Raw genomic sequence first — 17373 nt, forward strand, 5'->3', positions numbered from 1 at the left:
TTCCATGTATGGTTTTATTATTAGAAAAGTCAATGCATCCACAGATTTGATCATTCAAACAAAAGTGAAGCAAGGATTTTTACAGCTATACAAAATAGGAGAAGCTATTTGCAAAAAGGTGTTTCTGTAGTAAAACACAAACTCCCTCTGCTTGGCAACAAGTTGCATCAGCGGAGCAGAGCGCAGGGAAGCATGAAACCCAAGAGTAGAGATTTGCAAGACCTGCTAAAATCTGGAGAGGTCGAAGACTGGGACTAGAGATTCATCATTACTGATGAGCCAATACTGAGGAACGCAGGTATGACAGCAGTCTACTCTCATTAGTTGCCTAGACTCCTTTTTTATTCTGTTTAAGCCACCTTTTTCTTTCCCTGGTGGTGCAGCAGAGGCTGTTCCCTTCCAGCGAAGAAGCTCAAAAGCTACGGCATGCCCAAAGTAACAAAATAAGGAAGTTTTTAAAGCACAAAGAAAAAGACGCCCTGTGTGGAACGGCAGCTTGTGGAGCAGATGAGGGGTCCCAGTGCCAGCGTCAAGCTGTTTCCTCTCCGACGTATTCTAATCGCCTCTTACTGAGACATGAAGTAGTGCAGTGCGTCACTTTTAGACAGTAGCCTAAGGAAGTCCTTCAGTGATATGTGACAAACGTCGCAGACAGTGACTCATGGGTCAAGTTGTACTGAAAGGTAATGAGAAATTCTCTGCTTTGTTGTCTTAATCACTTGACCAGGAACCCATCCCTTCTGGTTGCCCTTCATTTATTACTACAGGGCCACGCACCCTGTTACGCTGGACAAATCAGCCCCGTTACAGCTTTCTTCTCACTAACGGGCCTACGTGTAACCCTAGTGCAACACTTGTCTTCTTGAAGCAAACATCTTGCAGGAAAGAGAAACACGTCAAAATCCTCAAGCCCCATCCCAGACCTCAGTACGTATGTAAAAGATCAGCACCCTTCAGCAAGCTGCTGCTTTTGGATACACAGAGCATTAGGGACCTTAGATTCTGTTCTTTCAAAGCTGAAATCATTCCGGAGACTCTGAACCTTGCCGGATCTTGTATCCAGCACAAACTGAGCAGGAACATAAATATGGGCCTCGAAATTCAAACTCAGCTGGAGAGTTTGGTTAAATACTCATTAACCGGTTACCCTAGTCTTTTCTCTAGAGTGATTTAGCTTCAGTCGTCCTCAAAATAGTCTTTCCTGAAAGAGCTCATTAACATACTCAGCTATGGGAGCGAAGAGTGATAAACAGTCAGCCAAACTAAGGACTGGTCTACACTGGGAATTTACATCGGCACTGCTACGTCTCTCGGGGGTGTGAAAAATCCACACCACTAAGAGACACAGCTAGGTGGACGGAAGAATTCTTCATTGACCTAGCTACTGCGTCTTGGGGAGGTGGATTGCCTACCCTGATGGGAGAACCCCTTTGGTCAGTGTAGGTAGTGTCTACACTCAAGTACAACATAGGCACAGCTGCGCTGCTGTAGCGGTTTAAGTGTAGCCAGACCCTAAGAAACCACCTGCATTTTTAACCTGCCAGATTGCCCAGATGCCTAGACTATGCTAATTGCATCCTTCATGTCTCCTGACAAATTGTACAACTAAGACCTGGCCAGTCAGCATTTTATCATCACCACTGTAGTACCAGTGATTAAAGCTTCGTTTATTTTCTGTCCCTACCCCATTCCCAGGCAAGGGAACGATCAAGTGGGCAGATGTGCTTTCTGCTCGACTAGCAGGATTAATTCACTGCTGTGATAATTCAGTTCGAGTCTGGATCAGAGAGATCTGTAGCACAGGCAGGAGTAGCTGGAAGGCATCTTGGATATACGAAGCACTGTTTGAAGCCTACAAAACAAAACAAATTACATTAGAGCCATTCACGCTACCAGTCTTCATTTCTGCTTGACGTGTGTATGCTATATGGTCACTGATGAGTAATATACATAAGCAATATCAGGCTATTACTCTCAGATGCAGCAACTTCTTTTCAGTTAAGTCTACTTTTTAAACTCCAGTTTATCCCACTGGGCAAAAGGTGGCCAACTGACTCATGAGAATGGCCATACCATTTCTGAGCTGATCCATCTAGTTCAGTATCCTGTCTCTGAGAATACTCAGTACCAGCTGTTCAGGGGAAGGCATAAGAAACCCTGCAGTAGAAAGGAAGCACACACCAACAAGGAACGTTTCTTCCTAACCCCCTCAATTAGAAGTTACCCACTTCGGGAATCAGTTGGGAAGCGTATGGATTGTCACACACTGAATGATGTGACTTGTCCAAGGTATGAACACAGCAGTTTCTAGGTTTCTAGCCCTTGGCTGTAACTGCTAGAGCTGTGGCAAAGTCTACCATTTTGAGCCACAGGGGTTCACAAAACATTTCAGGTTGGAAGCTCACACTCAAAGCAATTCATCATCAATTGAAACAAAGTTTCATGCCAAATCACACCAGTCATCCATGGTCCAGTTAGAAGCTTTACAGGCTTTCAACAGACTTGGGCTGAGTTTCTAACAGAAAACAGGATGAGTTTCCTATTGGCAGGTCTGCCCAGCTCTAGCAATTCCTAGAGCCCCACAGCCTACTGGACTGTGAAATCTGCTGTGCATTCAGGCGATACCCCTGAACCGTGTGAACAGCTTCAGATCCTGAGGGAAAAGCGAGCTGCAAAAAACAGAAACCAGCAATTTCTGCTAATAATAAATCCTTGGCTTTCAAGCATAAGAACCCCTACTCGGGTACTCCAAGCAAATGGGGATGGCTATTCAGACTTTCAGTGGGGACGTTTGAAATTTTTAATGCAACATTTCACACCACGTGTGACTATCTGAAAGCTGTAGCCCTTTGCCCATCCACACAACAGACATGGATTTTTCATCACATCAATTTAGAATGAGTTCTCTCACGAAAGATTAAACAGAATAGTATGAGCCCGATGAAAAGTTTCAGCTCAGTCTCATTAGCAGGCCAGGATTAACATGTAAGGACTGGCTTTAATATTTTAGCGCCTTTGTTTGTTTATTGGTAGTTTGCAAATATTCCAATTCTACCTCGCTTCTATCTGAGAAATGGTTACTGTTTATTTAACTGGAGAAAAGAGGCATGTTGAAAAAAATCCACCAGAATCAAGTTTTCCTGGCAAGACGACCACTGAAACTCTTATTAAATTACAGTATTTAGAAAGACAAGCTAATGGGTTTTGTCTGAATTTGTAGAATTTCTTATGTTTACCAGCTGAAATTTGGGAGTTGTTTGAAGGAGAATTGCCAATTAGCTGACAGGAAAGGCAGACATTTCACAAAATGACATTCCCTTCTGCTGCATCTTCTCTAGACTGTTCTGAAGGGATCATGTTTATACTTTACCAACTACATTGCACATTTGCCACAGATGATAGTAGCAATGCTCCCTTGGATCTCTATTAAGACTTGTAAATTGCCAGTTGGGGAAGCAGTCTTAAGCCATGGTTTAGAAAACTGGACATGAAATGGGATAATGAAGAGGGGATGGACTAGTCTGTCCACATTTCAACATTAGTAGCTGTAAGTGTATCATAACTGACCTCCAAAAACACTCCAGTGATTAATGGGTTAAGCACATCTGCCTTCTCTTTGACCTGAAAAGATTAGAGAGATATCATCCAGCTTGACAATCTGATTGCATTTCCTTTAAACAAAACACAGGGCCAGATCCTCAGCGACTTTAGAAATCGACGTAGCCCGCTCACCGTCAGTGAAGCTGCACTGGTTTACTCCAGCCGAGGATGTGGACCATAGTATGAAAATAGAGACTTGCACAAGTCCCAGCATGTACCAAAAGCGTGCTATATACAGTGATGTGCACCGAACTTCCAGATGAACTGGGGAAAGCTTCCTGAATTAAAGCAAGCTAATGGGACATATTTCTAACAAAAGCAGCTGTAGGCTGGTATGAACTAGGTCTAGGACAATGGAAGGGTCTTGTGTACGAGTTGAGCACTGTGCGTATATGCAAACTGCGGGTTCCTTTCAGAGACAGCTCTCCGTCTCTGCAGAGGAGAACCCATGAAGGAGAACATCACAAACCATAGAAACATAAAACAGAATTTCCCCACCATTTCGGCTACCAACGTGTGAGAGGGGTACATAATACCCTACAATAATTACACCTTCATCATCGCAGACATTAGCTACTTAGTCTCCTCAAAGCATGGAAAGAAATGGTCTGAGCTGGATGGCTTTACTTCAGTAAAGTTCACTTTGAACTCCGATCCAGGCTGAAAAGATACTAACTTTACAGGCTGATAATGTGAAAAATCTGAAGGTCGGAATGAATTAGGATGCAGCGAAGCTCATCGATAACACACCTGTGTATTTTAAAAATACAGAAGCTGAGACAGCGTGAGAAGCTGTGCAGTTGAACAAAGGCACGAGAGCATTTGAGGGACACTACAGTCTGTTTTGAATGGGACCAACCCATCTCATTCCTGTTAAACAAGAAGTAGGTCTTACCCCTGCAGTTGTTAAGCATGTAGTGAACTCTTTAGATAGAGAAGACAATTCTTTACACAGCACAATAGTCATTCTGGGAAAGGAAAAAGGAAAATTATGTAGTAAAGCACATTAAAAAAAAAATCCTCTTTACTTTGCCATTGTCATCTGTAAAACAAAATCACCCACTTCCACATGTAAATTTTTCTTTAAAAACAAAAAGATGGATATAAATGTTTAAGGGTCCAATAACATAGCATACGAAGAATGAGAAGTTCCAAATAACATCTGAAAAGAGAACAAGGCTGACAATTGGAAGCAGATTTCAGAGAACAGGAATGCCTGGTCCAAAGGGAACACTACTCACTTGCTTTTTTAGTTACAAGCAAGAAGTGTCATCTTGTTTGTAAGAGAGAAATAGTTATTTTACATGGACACCAACTGCCTCTTAATAAAACAAGTCCCTGCTTGTCTTAAGCAGTATCAGTGAGATAAGTCTGCCCATTGTGGGCTCCATTTTTTTCTTTTTAAATGCCTGTCTACTAAACTAGCACAAGTTTAGGGCAAAATTCCTGTCTCAGAGCTGCATGAAAGCTGTCACATAATATTTTCCTTTCTCCATGTGTTCTTGTCGAGAAATTTCTGTATGTACAAAAGACAGTCAAGTTCTGTTTAGTGAAGACAGTACTGCCCGTAGCAATTTCTAACATAAATGCAATCGGACGTAAACTGCTGGCTGAGAACTGTGGAGGGAAGCTGCACAGTAATGCCTACACCAACAGTAGGATGGCAGCCTAACCAGGTACGATAGCATAATTCAAAGGACTTACTGTGAAAGGGCTTTGGCTCGGCCTGTGGCTGACACCTCTTGCTTCTGACCATGTAGGACCAATGCTGCAGTTTTGTGGAACATTTCAATGGAGTAGGCTGTCAGTTCAGCCAGACTTCTAATGGCAAAGGCATGAATATCCTGCAGGAATTACGAAGAGCTCATTCCAATAGGTTTGCTATTATTTTAAAACAAGACTTCTCTCCACTCTGCTCCTCCCCCTATTCCCCCATCTCTAGGAGTGAATGTAACATTCTAACTGTGGGTTGAAAGCCATAAGCAACCAGTTGTCAATATAGGATAATGTGCCAGCCCCTCCACGGTTAGATTTCATTTTCTCTCTCTCCTTTGCCCAGTTACCTCTACCGATGTCTGAGCATCTTGGTCAGCATCCCCTGAATCCAGCTGTTGGTTTTCTTCGCTCATTTCCCCCTCTTTTGGAGCTTCCATGTTGAGTCTTTCAATCCATTCATGAGCAGATCTCCTTGCCTGTGTAATAGGAGGCACAGACACATCAGCACGGCACTTAATGATTGGGAGGAGATCCTCCTGCCCTCTGCAGAAGGTGGAAGACTGGATCTCTTTGTAAGAAACGGTTACTACCCCTGCATTGGTGGAAAGAATTGGGACAAGCAAGTCAGTTACCTGCTGAACTTTGCAGCGGGGCGAGTGAAATATAAGGGAACCGGCTACTGTGCACACATACTTTCGGCACTTGTTTTTCTTTCTTACCAGATGTACCCATGACATGTGCCGCTTTAACAGCACGACTGAAATGAAGAGGTTTTTTTAGGGTTTCCAATAGATGTTAGTGCCACTCAGTGGACCACAGTGGTATTGTAAGAGGGTAAGAAAAGGAGACATTCCTCTAAATCAGGCCTGCACAACTCGTAAAGTGGCGAGGGCCATATTACTCCAAAGAAAACAGCTGAGGGCCGAACCCCCCCGGCCCCGCCGAACCCCCCCTCCAGCACCACCGAACCGCCCCCAGCACCACCCAGCCACCCCGAAACACAACACCCCCTCCCAGCGCCACTCGCCCCACAGAAACAACCCCCCCCCAGCGCTGCCGAAACACCCCCCTAGCACCGCCCAGCCCCCCCAGCGCTGCCTGCCCCGTGGAAAAAAACCCTCCTTCCCCAGCGTCACCCTGCTGAAACAACAGTATTGAACCTTGGTAATATGTTATAGCGGGCCCCTAAGGTAGTATAATCAAGGTAAAAGAAAAATGTCTTTTTGCTGGAAGTAAAATAAGATCTTCCCCCCACTTTGTAATCAATTGCCCTGTTGAATGAATGAGGTATGAATGAAGAAGGCATGGAAGGCAGCACCTCCAGACAGCTGCAACCCTTGGAGAGGGGATGGGAGCCAGACCAGATCAGTAGAACAGGTCAGCCACCCACTCGCTGCTCGCCTCCTCAGCCCCCCTCTCCCACCGCCGGCTCACCTGCCCCCCCACCACTGCCCACCCGCTCGTCTCCTCAGCCTCCCACCCCTCCAGCTTGCCTACTCACCCCCCGCGGGCCGCACAGTGAGCCCATGCGGGCCGCATGTTGTGCAGGCCTGCTCTAAATTTATTAACTGGTCTGACGGAGAGGAAGTTGCCTAAAGAGGAGTTCAGACACTGGGTTATGGGATCATGAAACTGATCAGCAATAACCCAGTGTGTGAACTATACGTAAGAGACTTGATCATTCCAGTACTGAGAACCCTGGAGACGTTTATGAACTATTCGAGAACATATAAGGAACATTTGTCATTTTTATATATATAAAAAGACAGCCCTTGCTCCTTTTCCGTAGCTTCAACAGAATGGGCCATTGTTACAGATATAATCTTCTGACACACTTTTAAAGCTAGGAGATGATTTTAAAGCCAGATGTTGCGAATGGGCAACAGGGGATGGATCACTTGATGATTACAAGTTCTAGTTCACTGGCCACTGTCTGAAGACAAGATACTGGACTAGATGGCCCATTGTCCTGACCCAATATGGCCGTTCTTATGAGACCAAGAAAGTTCATCTTATCAAGGGCTCCAACATTTCAATGCTCCTTATCGTTCTGTAATTCCCAGGGGGGGGGGGAGGAAGGACCTGGTCTCCTGAGATATACCCACCAGCCATCAGAGGACACAAAGCTAACTCACCACGGCTAGTTTGTCTGGCTTGGCAGAGATGTGCAGTTCGAAGAAAAGCGCAGTTATTTCCTTTGTGAAATCTTCGTCTCCTGAAGGAAACAAAGCAGGTTTGCCAGACTCGGTAGAGTAAGATAGTTTGTACTACACAAATAAGTGATAATCAGGAAATAGACATTGTATAACCATGCAGCTTGTTTCTGCCCACATGCCTCCAGGGTTCAGCTACTGCTAACAACCAATGGCTGCATATAATTAATCTTTAAATCACATATTCAACAAAGGATTCAAACCCCTCAAACTTGGTCTTTTTGAATGCAATTTATTGGGCATTATTTGGTTTTGAGGGCCTATAGATATGTCACTAAGACTAACTAGCCTTTGGTCAAGGTAATTCTATTTTTACAGCTAACATCCAACCACAACCAACATAAATTCTGCATTTCAGAAGACATCTGCTTGCACAGCACCTTAGAGAATTTTAAGGCCATTTAAAGCCAATAGTTTTCCTATTATATATGCAGGGCCAGATGTTGACAAAACAGGATAAAAGCTGTTGGATCCATCATGTACAAAGATAAAAATTATAAATAAGTCTCTAGAGTACCTAACACTGAACGCGCCAGCCCTCTTTGCTCGGCCCCTGGGGTAAAATGGAAACAAGAAAGCCGTTTATGTTCAAATTAGTGAAAGCGTCAACAACTGGACGCTCCCTGCTGTGCAGGTTGTTTCTGAGCTTTCCGATGTCCCTCCAAACTGTGTGGCCAACACTCATAGAAACTTTTACCTTTTAAAAAAAAGGTGCCTTTTTTGAAGTCAGATACTGCTACTAATAGGTTTCCCTTAGCTCCAGGAAAGGAGGCGGCTGGGAAGAAGTTATTTTCTTGGGATTTCCTACATAGCCTTTCCCTTCACGCTCTTCCGCCCCAGTCCTCCCCTCATTTTCTTCTCTCATAAGACCCTGCATCAGAGGGACCTCCTTTCTTCCGCCCAAGGTGTGCTGGATGAGCTAATCAGTTCCACTCCTGCACTGTGAATGGGTCCCTGCAGCGGAGGAGTTCTCCCCATCCTCCCAGAGATTAAGGGCACTGCCTTTCAACAGTGCTCCCAACTGCTGGTAGGTTGAGGATCAAGAGACCAGCTGAATAATAACCGACCCTGGGCCTTTCACACATTGCTGTGGAAGGCTAGTTGGTTTTAAATTGGAGTTTAAAAACCAGCCTCCCCGCCTGTAAACGCGGATCCCTTTTATTACCCTTCTTCTCTTCCTCTTCATCATCATAAAATTCAGCTAATGAAAATGCTTCTTTGAGCTGCTCCAACTCCACTTTTAACATGTCTAACTCTTCTCCAGAGAGGGCGTTTATAACCGACTTCACCTAGTTAAGAGCGAGACAGCCATAAAGAGAGTCATAAATGCAACAGGAAAGAGAAACAAGATGGAAATGATACAGTGCAGCAGTATTAATGACATGCTGACACCAAATGCAGCTGTCCCTTTAGGACAGAGTTCTCTGCCGGGCCCCATTAAGGAGTAATTGATTCTTTACCAGGCTTCCTGATGTTTCATGTTTCAATTGATATTTGCCAAAAATTGAATAGCTGGGATCCAATTTTTGTTACCCTAGTAGGATCACCAAGGTTGAAAAATATCACAGTACCCACACATCAGGAAAGCTAGGAAGAATAGAATTGTGTGTCCCAGGAAGAGAATGTGTGACCCAGTAGCCAATCAAGCGTCAGGTTTATGGAATCAGGTGACGCTAGAGAGCTGTACCTGCCGCTAACTACTTGAGCACAGGCGTTTGCTGCCAATGAAGAAGTATCAGCTTGTTGGCCAGAGGGCAAATGACAGCCGGGGAAAATTCATATTTAAAGAAAACAAAAACCAGAGAGTGGCTCCTTCGTTACAGGCTAAACTACAACATACTACACTCGGCTTAGTGCTTATCATTTTCCATTTCCTGTCCATGCGTTCTGCTCAGCCTGAAGGAACCAGTCATCAGACTTATTTTTTATGTAACATATATAATGTAGATGAAGTTTGTGGCACTATTAAGATTGTCTAACACTTCCCATAAGAAGACCCTGTTTTCAGTTGCTTAGCCACTAGGGCTGAAGTTTTCCCCGCCAAGTTGTCTGCCCCAAGATGTATTTTTCTGGGAAGATTTCAGCTAGAATGGTTCAGCCATTCTAGGGAAAAATACATTCTGCCCATGTTCACTAATTCCTGGTGATTTTTTTTTTAAATGCTCTAGCACCCCAATTCTTTGGAGCAGAGACTTGAAATTTAGCAGAGGGTAGGGGTATCCCTTGTATCCAGAGTGTGCCTCCTGCTGCCCCTGTGAAAATCCACCCCCATTTGGACAATTATAAGCCTTTATTACACTTTGCTAATGCTCACTGGAGACTTCTTAGGTATTAGCAGCTCAATTCTAGCTGAAGATTATGTCTACAAAAGCATGCTCTGGCCGCAAGGCCGAGCAGGACTTTCCCTGCTATTGCAGCTCTGGGCTGGGCTGGATCTGGGCATGTGTACTGAGAGGAGGAAGACTGTCTGTCCTGTGCTCTCAGGGCAAGTGGGGAGACAGAGTAACTTGAGACAAGGAGTCCGAAGGATGCAAAAACTGGTACTGGCTGGGCAAGCACATCGAGACTGGGAGTTGGAGGGAGTGAAAGGAGATGAGAGAGAGGAGATGGAGTTAATTACGTGTGATTGTGCAATCAGACAATATCATAATGCATACACACAAGGGGGCCAAATTAGGTTGCACAGATAACCTTAATTCTGGCATTTCCAAAATGTTGAGTGCTTGACATTGCAACCATAATAATGTTCTTTAAACAGGTTTTTGTGCATGAATAGTATCTTTTTCCTCCTCAGCTGCACATATAAAATAGACAGAAAACTGCTCAGAGCCATTACCTTTGAATCACTCTCTCTGGAAAGCATCTCCAAGGCTTCCAGATGTGAAAGACCCTGAAACTCATCAAAGAGTAACCCATAATGGGCTTTCTTCTCAGTAGCCATGGTAACCTCGGTAGCTGTCCGCTGCTCTTCTTTCTCCTTTGCCTCTCGCAAGACCTGAAAAAGGAAAAGCAGAGGCGTCAAACCAGCGCGTAGAGAAATTGGATAAGGGAGGCGAAGGCCCCAGTGAACAATTTTGGGAAGCGTTCACTTGATGCTAATACTGAAGGTTCTTTAAAAGGAAAACATAGGGAAGAAAAAAATAAAAGAGAAACTGCTGAGAGTCTCACTGTCGGGGTTTGAGAGAAACTAATACCTGGGATAGTGTAGAATTCCTGTTCATTAAGCCCTTTGTTTTCTTGAATCCAGGGTCTCCTTCAGCTATCACATCCATTGTCTTCTTTCCAATGAATTCCAAGGCATCCAAACCTCCACTAATAACACTCTTCCCCTAGAAAGCAGATTTGCAAATGGAGAGAATGCATATAAATAATACTTCTGTTTGTCTAGCTACAGTTAGTTTAAATTTATTATTAAAATATGATTTATATCATAAGTGACGTGGGCCAAATGCTCGTGTTTCAAGACACCCCCATCCCCATGTACAGTAAAGAACATGAAAAACAAGAAAGAAACACGAGCAGCCAATGTTTTAATGGGAGTGCTCAGCTGGAGTGGATGGCCCTCCACCACAGTTGTAACAGCCATCCTGAATTTATAAAATGCACAAATTAAAATCTTTCTTTCGCTTTTCTTCAGTCAGAAGAAACTTGACTATGCTCATTTATCCATTTTTAAAGTATGTCGTGAGACGGTTGCTGAAAACTTAATAAAAAGAAGCAGCCTTTGCATTTTGCTCTGCTGGAAGTGAGGTTTCTCTTCCAGAGTCACCAGGAAAGCTCTGCATCCTGCACTCCAGAGTTTTACACTTGAGGGTAGAGTCCCATTGGAACTGGCTATGGTCAGTAGGACGAGTTGCCCCCCCACCCCAAGTACTTTGGGTCAATCCCACAGAGGACTATGAAGAGGAAGGCTGGAGTCATTCCTAGAAACTCCACTGAAGTTAGTGGAGTTACTCCAGGAATGAATCTGCCCTTGAATTTGGCCAGAAAAGACAGCAGAGCATTGGGGTGACACACACTATGCTGCAGATCTGAAGGCCAGGGTAACCTGTTCAGACTTTCATAAAGAAAAGCCAGATAAAATAAAGAGTAGAATCAAGGTTTGTTGATATGAGGCTTCAGAGTCAAGGAAAAATAAGACACATTGAAATGTCTTCTTTCCATGAATAATACAAAATACAAGGAAAAATAAGTGATTTTACCCTATTTCCCAGCCTCCCCACCCGCCCACTCACTGTGCTTTGAACAGCTGTAGAAAGAGTGGATAAAACTCCGAAAGCTCCACTGATGGGAGAGGAACTGCTGTCATCAACTCCACCTGTACTGCTTGCTTCAGAACTCTGGCTTCCTGCATCGGGGGGGGAGGAGAGAAGATGTTTTATTTTTCAAAACTCGCAAACAACAACAACAAAGTTAAGATTGTAAACAGATATCGTCCGCTTCAGGCAGGCAAATGCACAAATCTCAGACAGAAGAGAGGGCCACAGCAGGTGAGACAGAAAGAGTTAAGATCACTCTGCTATGACGCTAAGACTCTGCAGCGCTAACAGAAATAAGCACTGGAACATTAGTGTAGTAAACAGATGTCAATCTCAATACACACAGAGCAGATCTGTTGAGTGTAAGATGGTGCTATTTTTAGACCACACTTGGAGAAATTCAAAAATTACATTTCTTATTTTTAATAATAAAAACTGACCTCCTGTAACAACTTTGGCCTCTGATGAGATTTCACTAGGGCTGGGGATCCCAAGGGACGTCTCTGCTTTTTCGATGACATTCGAAATACCTTGTCCTAGAGAAGGCAATGCTATTACTTCAACTCTAAGACAGAACTGCATTCACGTTAGCCACCAAAAAAGCAGTGATTGAATCAGAAATAAGATTAACCACCAGGGGCTGTACACGGGAGATACAGACATAGATATATAAGCACTAACCACACACACACACACACACACACACACACACACACACACACACACACACACACACACACACACACACACACACACACACACACACACACACACACACACACACACACACACACACACACACACACACACACACACGTTACCCAGTCAATACTAAAAGCAATTGCAGTCTGGCTTGCTTACTGACCAGCATAAAGAATTCATCTTACATTGAAGCCTTTATGCTGTATCCCACTGATGGGAAAGTCTCAGCTGTTTGTGCCAGCTCCTTAAAAGCCTGAAAGTTATTCTGCTGTACATGTCTCCCTATCTCTCATTTTGCTTTTTGATTTTTTCCCCTGTATTTTGAACAGAGTGCTTGACTTTTGCCAACTCTTGCTTCTGAATTTGAAATCTTGTACTTTACAGACAAGCAATACAGCATAAGCTGGAGACATCTGTGAAAACTGAAGCCTGATTTTAGACTGCAAAAAGAGTTAATATAAGAACGGCCATACTGGGTCAGACCAAAGGTCCATCTAGCCCAGTATCCTGTCCTCCGACAGTGGCCACGTGCCCCAGAGGGAATGAACAGAACAGGTAATCATCAACTGATCCAATTATATCAAATTAGCAAAATGCCAGTAGCCCTTACCTACTGTAGCTACTGTGGCCGAGGCAGTGGAGAGAAGTGACTTTCCCCAGCTCCCCCAGTATCCCCATCCCGTCTGAGATGCATCAGTGGAATCAGATACCTTTATTTAGATAAATAGAGATGGAATACTGCAAAGTGACTGACTGATCTCTGAACTGTATCTTTGTGAACCTCTTTTTAACAGTAGTAACAACACTGAATTTCAGCCAACATGAACACATATCGCATATCGATCTGTGACCTCCTTGATCTTCAATCAGTATCATTCAATTATTCAGTTAGGGTTAAGTTCACCCTCCTGCAACAAGGCCAGAATAAGTGAACAGAGCAATTGCTACATTGTATCAGACTTGCGGTCCATCTTGTCCAGCATCCTGTCTCAGACAGTGGCCAGCACCAGATGCTTCGGAGGAAGGTGCAAATGTGAGGTAGTCTTCCCCAGTTTCCAATGAAGGTCTCTTCCTAAACCCTAAATGGAGTTTAGGTGGGGTATTATTTCAGAGTTGGGAGGGAAGGAATTTGGACACTACTGTACTAGAGATAAAAATGGAGGAAGAAAAAGGGAGAGCAGGAATGAACAGCAGAAGTGTTAATGTTGGTACCCTGTAACCTTCCTCTTCTGCATGCAACCCTCTCTCAGGAATGATGTGCAATACCAAAGTTTAATGTTGAGCTATCCGATGTGTATTTGACCATAAAGTAACTTCACTCTACTTTAAGGAAAAAGAAACGAGACTGCAAAATGCGAGAAGGTTGGGGTATGGAAGCAGTAAGGAAGGTAAGAAAGAGGAAGTTGATTTAAAAAAAAAAAAGATTTATAGTTCATTCCCCCCGTCCCGTACCTTTCTAGTGCAGTCAGTGTTCTAATGTCAGTTGTTCCACCCTTATCTAACCCCCCAGGGGAAGAAGCCAGTTCTTTGCTATCCTATCTGTGCAGTTCTAATAGAACGCCATGACTTTCTGCCACTCATGGGGAGAAGTCAGGGTACATTCAGAGACCCAATTGCCAGGTTTGATGCAAAACCCATTCAAACCAATGACATTTAAAATAATGCATTTTCAGCATTGCTCAGTGCAAAACTCTGTTCTGCCACAACTCTGCGGGAAAGGGCTTCATCGTTGTTTCCAACACAACCAGGATTCTGCTGTGTTTAAAGTTTGTGCAATTTACCAATCTGCACGGTCAAAGAGTCAGCACAGAAACATACTTTCAGGGCTTGATCCACTGGCTCTCCTGCAGCAATAGGCTCGCTGGAGGGTTTGGCTTCGGGTCTTTTCCGAGTCAGAGCCACAGGTTCAGGTTCATCCTCTTCCCTACCGCTGCTCTGCACGGACCCAGCTTCCTCCGCTCTCTGTCCAGTCTCATCCTTCTGGGAGGCACCTGCTTGTAGACTTTCACTGCCATCTTTTTCAGCCATGACTAGAACATCTCCTAGAAAATAAAGTGATTCCAAGAATAACATCAACCCACCAGGATATTTTTGACATTCCTTTAAAATGCTGCAGTGCTCTCCTGAATAGCTAAATGAGGAGACACCGTTATTCTCTCCCTCTCCCCATATATATGCTCCCACTCGCCTTCTATACGTCAATGAATTTTTTGAGAAACAAGGTGGGTGAGGTAATATCTTTTATTGGACCAGCTTCTGTTGGTGGAAGGGACAAGCTTTCAAGCTACATCGAGCTCTTCTTCAGGTCTAGGGAAGGAAGCAGAATTCTTTCTCAGTCAGTCTGAACTATGCATGACTGACAGGAAACAGTATGGCCGGACTTTAAACTTCCAAATACGACAGGTCACTCTATCTAAGAGCTATACCCTCCCAGCAGGAAAGGAACTGAGCAATATCTGTAAGTGCTGCACTACAAGTACAAAGGGTGTGCAGATAATTTAATCTATGGCTTGTCTCGCTAACCCAGGCAGCTTCGGTGGACTGTTTTTGAAAAGCGTTTGCCAAATATGAAAGAACAGCATTATTAGAACTCGGGCAGTTGAGTAAGTTGCAGCGTATTTATTTGAGTGTTGTGCATTTATGGCAGAGCTTTTTTAAAGTGTACAAACAATTTGGAAATTCATCGTAATCGACAACTTGCATTTGAAGTCACAACCTGCCATAAGAATCCAACTGCTGGATAAGGACCTATAAACCACCACTTGTAAATGAGATTTTCCCCCCTCATTGATGTGCCAAAGAGTCTTCATTTCATTAACTCCAAGTCAGTTAATAATTAAAAGTTGGATGTTAATGCAACACCAGACATTGTAATAAAGCTCGTTATATGTGCAAAAAGACGCCAGCTTATTTATGGCTGCTATGGGAATCAGACTTTAAATAGCCTAACTTTGATGTACTAAAATATCTCTGGTAAATCAATACAGTAACATTCCATTTTACATTTATTTTTAAGTCCCAGAAAGTCTGCTGGTGATGCAATCAGATCAGCTTGTTACATTGCAATGCACTGGTCACTTTCTGTTAGTAAGAAAGAAGAGACAGATCACTACTCTGTCAATTTAAGATGACATTTCCAAAATCCTAGGTGCATGTACCCCATTTCCACCTTTGTCTCTTCATCCCCCACCTACACGTCCCAGAGACATTTCTACGCTCCTGGTATTTTACAAACACATGCGCAGCCTCAAGTCCTTGCCCACGGGATTTAGACACACGTTCTCCATCACACACAGGATGTAAAAAACTTGACAAGTGCAATAGGGCTCCAACTCCCTTCTAAGGTTCAACGTTCATGCTCCCAATTAGTCACCCACCCTGCCCAGATGAAGGTGCATGACCCCAAAGTGACTAGAAGACGGACTAGTTTGAGAAATCATGTTCACTGTTAGCTATCTTCTCAAACACGGCCTCTTGCCCGCGTCCCTCCCTAACACACCCCACCCTGGCCCCCAACCCACCTCCTCCAGATCCCCCCTAGCATCTCTGCCCTGACCCCCTCTTCCAGGGTCTCCCCTAGCATGCCCCACTCCAGCCCCCCAGGATCACTGCAGCACCCCTCTCCCTGTCCCCCCTCCAGGGTCTCCCCCAGCACTCCCCACCCCTGCCCCCCAGGATCACCCCACCCTCACCCCCTCCAAGTTGTCCCCTAGCACGCCCGACCCCTGCCCCCCCAGCACCCCTCTCCCTGCCCCCCCCCAAGATCTCTCCCAGCATGCCCCACCCCTGCCCCCAGGATCACCCCACCCTTGCCCCCTCCAAGACGTCCCCCAGCACGCCCCACCTCTGCCCCCCCAGGATCACCCCAGCACCCCTCTCCCTGTCCCTCCTCCAAGTCTCCCCCAGCACACCCCACCCCTGCCCCCCAGGATCACCCCACCCTCGCCCCCTCCAAGATGTCCCTAGCATGCCCCACCCCTGCCCCCCAGAATCACCCCAGCACCCCTCTCCCTGTGCCCCCCTCCAGGGTCTCCCCCAGCACGCCCCACCCCAGCCCCCCAGGATCACCACTGGCACCTCCGCCCCCCCGGCGCTCACCTGCAGGGCAGGCCCCGGCCCGGCCTCCTCCGCCTCTGTCAGTGACAGCCCCCGCCACGTCTCCGCCGTGCCCCCTCCACTGACACACACCGCTGGAGGACCAGCACCATAGAGACTGCAGGGCAAACGGGAGCCCCCGCTGACCCCGGAAGGGCACGCTGACCCGGAAGCCGCCTCTCCCTGCCGCAGAGCCACTTCCGGGTTGGCCGTGGGGCGGAAAGGTCCGTTGGTTTCTCTACCGCGTAGGGGTGTGAGCGGTCCCGGGGCTCCGGCCAAACCCACCTCCCACCAGCTTCAGCCTATCGGTAAGTTGCCGTGCCGTGACGACAGAGCGTGTCACCGCGGTGACGTCGCAGTGACGTCAGGGGGTATCTCGGCGAGGCCTTGTCCAGTCCCAGCGGAGGCTGCAGCGCCCCGGCCTGACGTCATGCGGCCCCAGGGCAGCCTGGCCATGACGTCACTGCCCTGACGTGCGCTCTGTAGTGACGCTGCAGGACAGGAGAGGGGATCTGCTGGGGGCCGGCGGGCGTTAGTTCAGGGATGGCCTATGGCGGGTGTCAGGCAGGGGGTCGGCCGAGGTGATTCCCAACCCACCCTCTCACCTGGGCCCTGTATCACAGTGACTCGAGGCAGGGCTCTGTCATGACATCACAGCGCGTCAGCCTGGCGAGGCCTCCGGGCATCCCCGCGAGCCCGCGCTACCCCCGCCCGCCCCCTGCTCTGGGATGGTCCTCGTGACGCTTTGGGGTGCCCTGGCCAGGATGTTTTGGTTTGAGGATTTGTTT

General features: G+C 45.9%; 2 protein-coding genes across 3 annotated transcripts in view; one reads left to right on the top strand and one right to left on the bottom strand.

Moving 5' to 3' along the window:
• On the bottom strand, positions 1–16836 carry FAM114A2 (family with sequence similarity 114 member A2). Of its 2 annotated transcripts, XM_065555122.1 has the most exons (15): positions 16589–16836; positions 14679–14797; positions 14309–14532; positions 13101–13200; positions 12229–12324; positions 11765–11877; positions 10724–10858; positions 10366–10524; positions 8695–8818; positions 7452–7531; positions 5664–5792; positions 5305–5444; positions 4496–4568; positions 3568–3621; positions 1–1852 (listed from the first exon to the last, which is right to left on the bottom strand). In XM_065555122.1, the coding sequence occupies exons 3-15, from the start codon at positions 14516–14518 to the stop codon at positions 1751–1753; spliced, it is 1515 nt and encodes a 504-aa protein (XP_065411194.1). In that variant the 5' UTR covers positions 14519–14532; positions 14679–14797; positions 16589–16836; the 3' UTR covers positions 1–1750. The 2 variants fall into 2 exon arrangements, with proteins under 2 accessions (XP_065411194.1, XP_065411193.1); XM_065555121.1 differs by lacking the exon at positions 14679–14797 and having other exon boundaries at positions 16589–16739.
• Positions 16753–17373, top strand: part of MFAP3 (microfibril associated protein 3) — a 14172-nt gene continuing 13551 nt past the window's right edge. The window contains exon 1 of the mRNA XM_065555126.1: positions 16753–16893. The gene's annotated coding sequence lies outside the window, so the exon portion shown is untranslated. The remainder of the gene's footprint in view (positions 16894–17373) is intronic.

The sequence above is a fragment of the Chrysemys picta genome, chromosome 8 (assembly GCF_011386835.1).
Source record: "Chrysemys picta bellii isolate R12L10 chromosome 8, ASM1138683v2, whole genome shotgun sequence".
In the NCBI taxonomy this organism is placed as follows: Eukaryota; Metazoa; Chordata; order Testudines; family Emydidae; genus Chrysemys; species Chrysemys picta.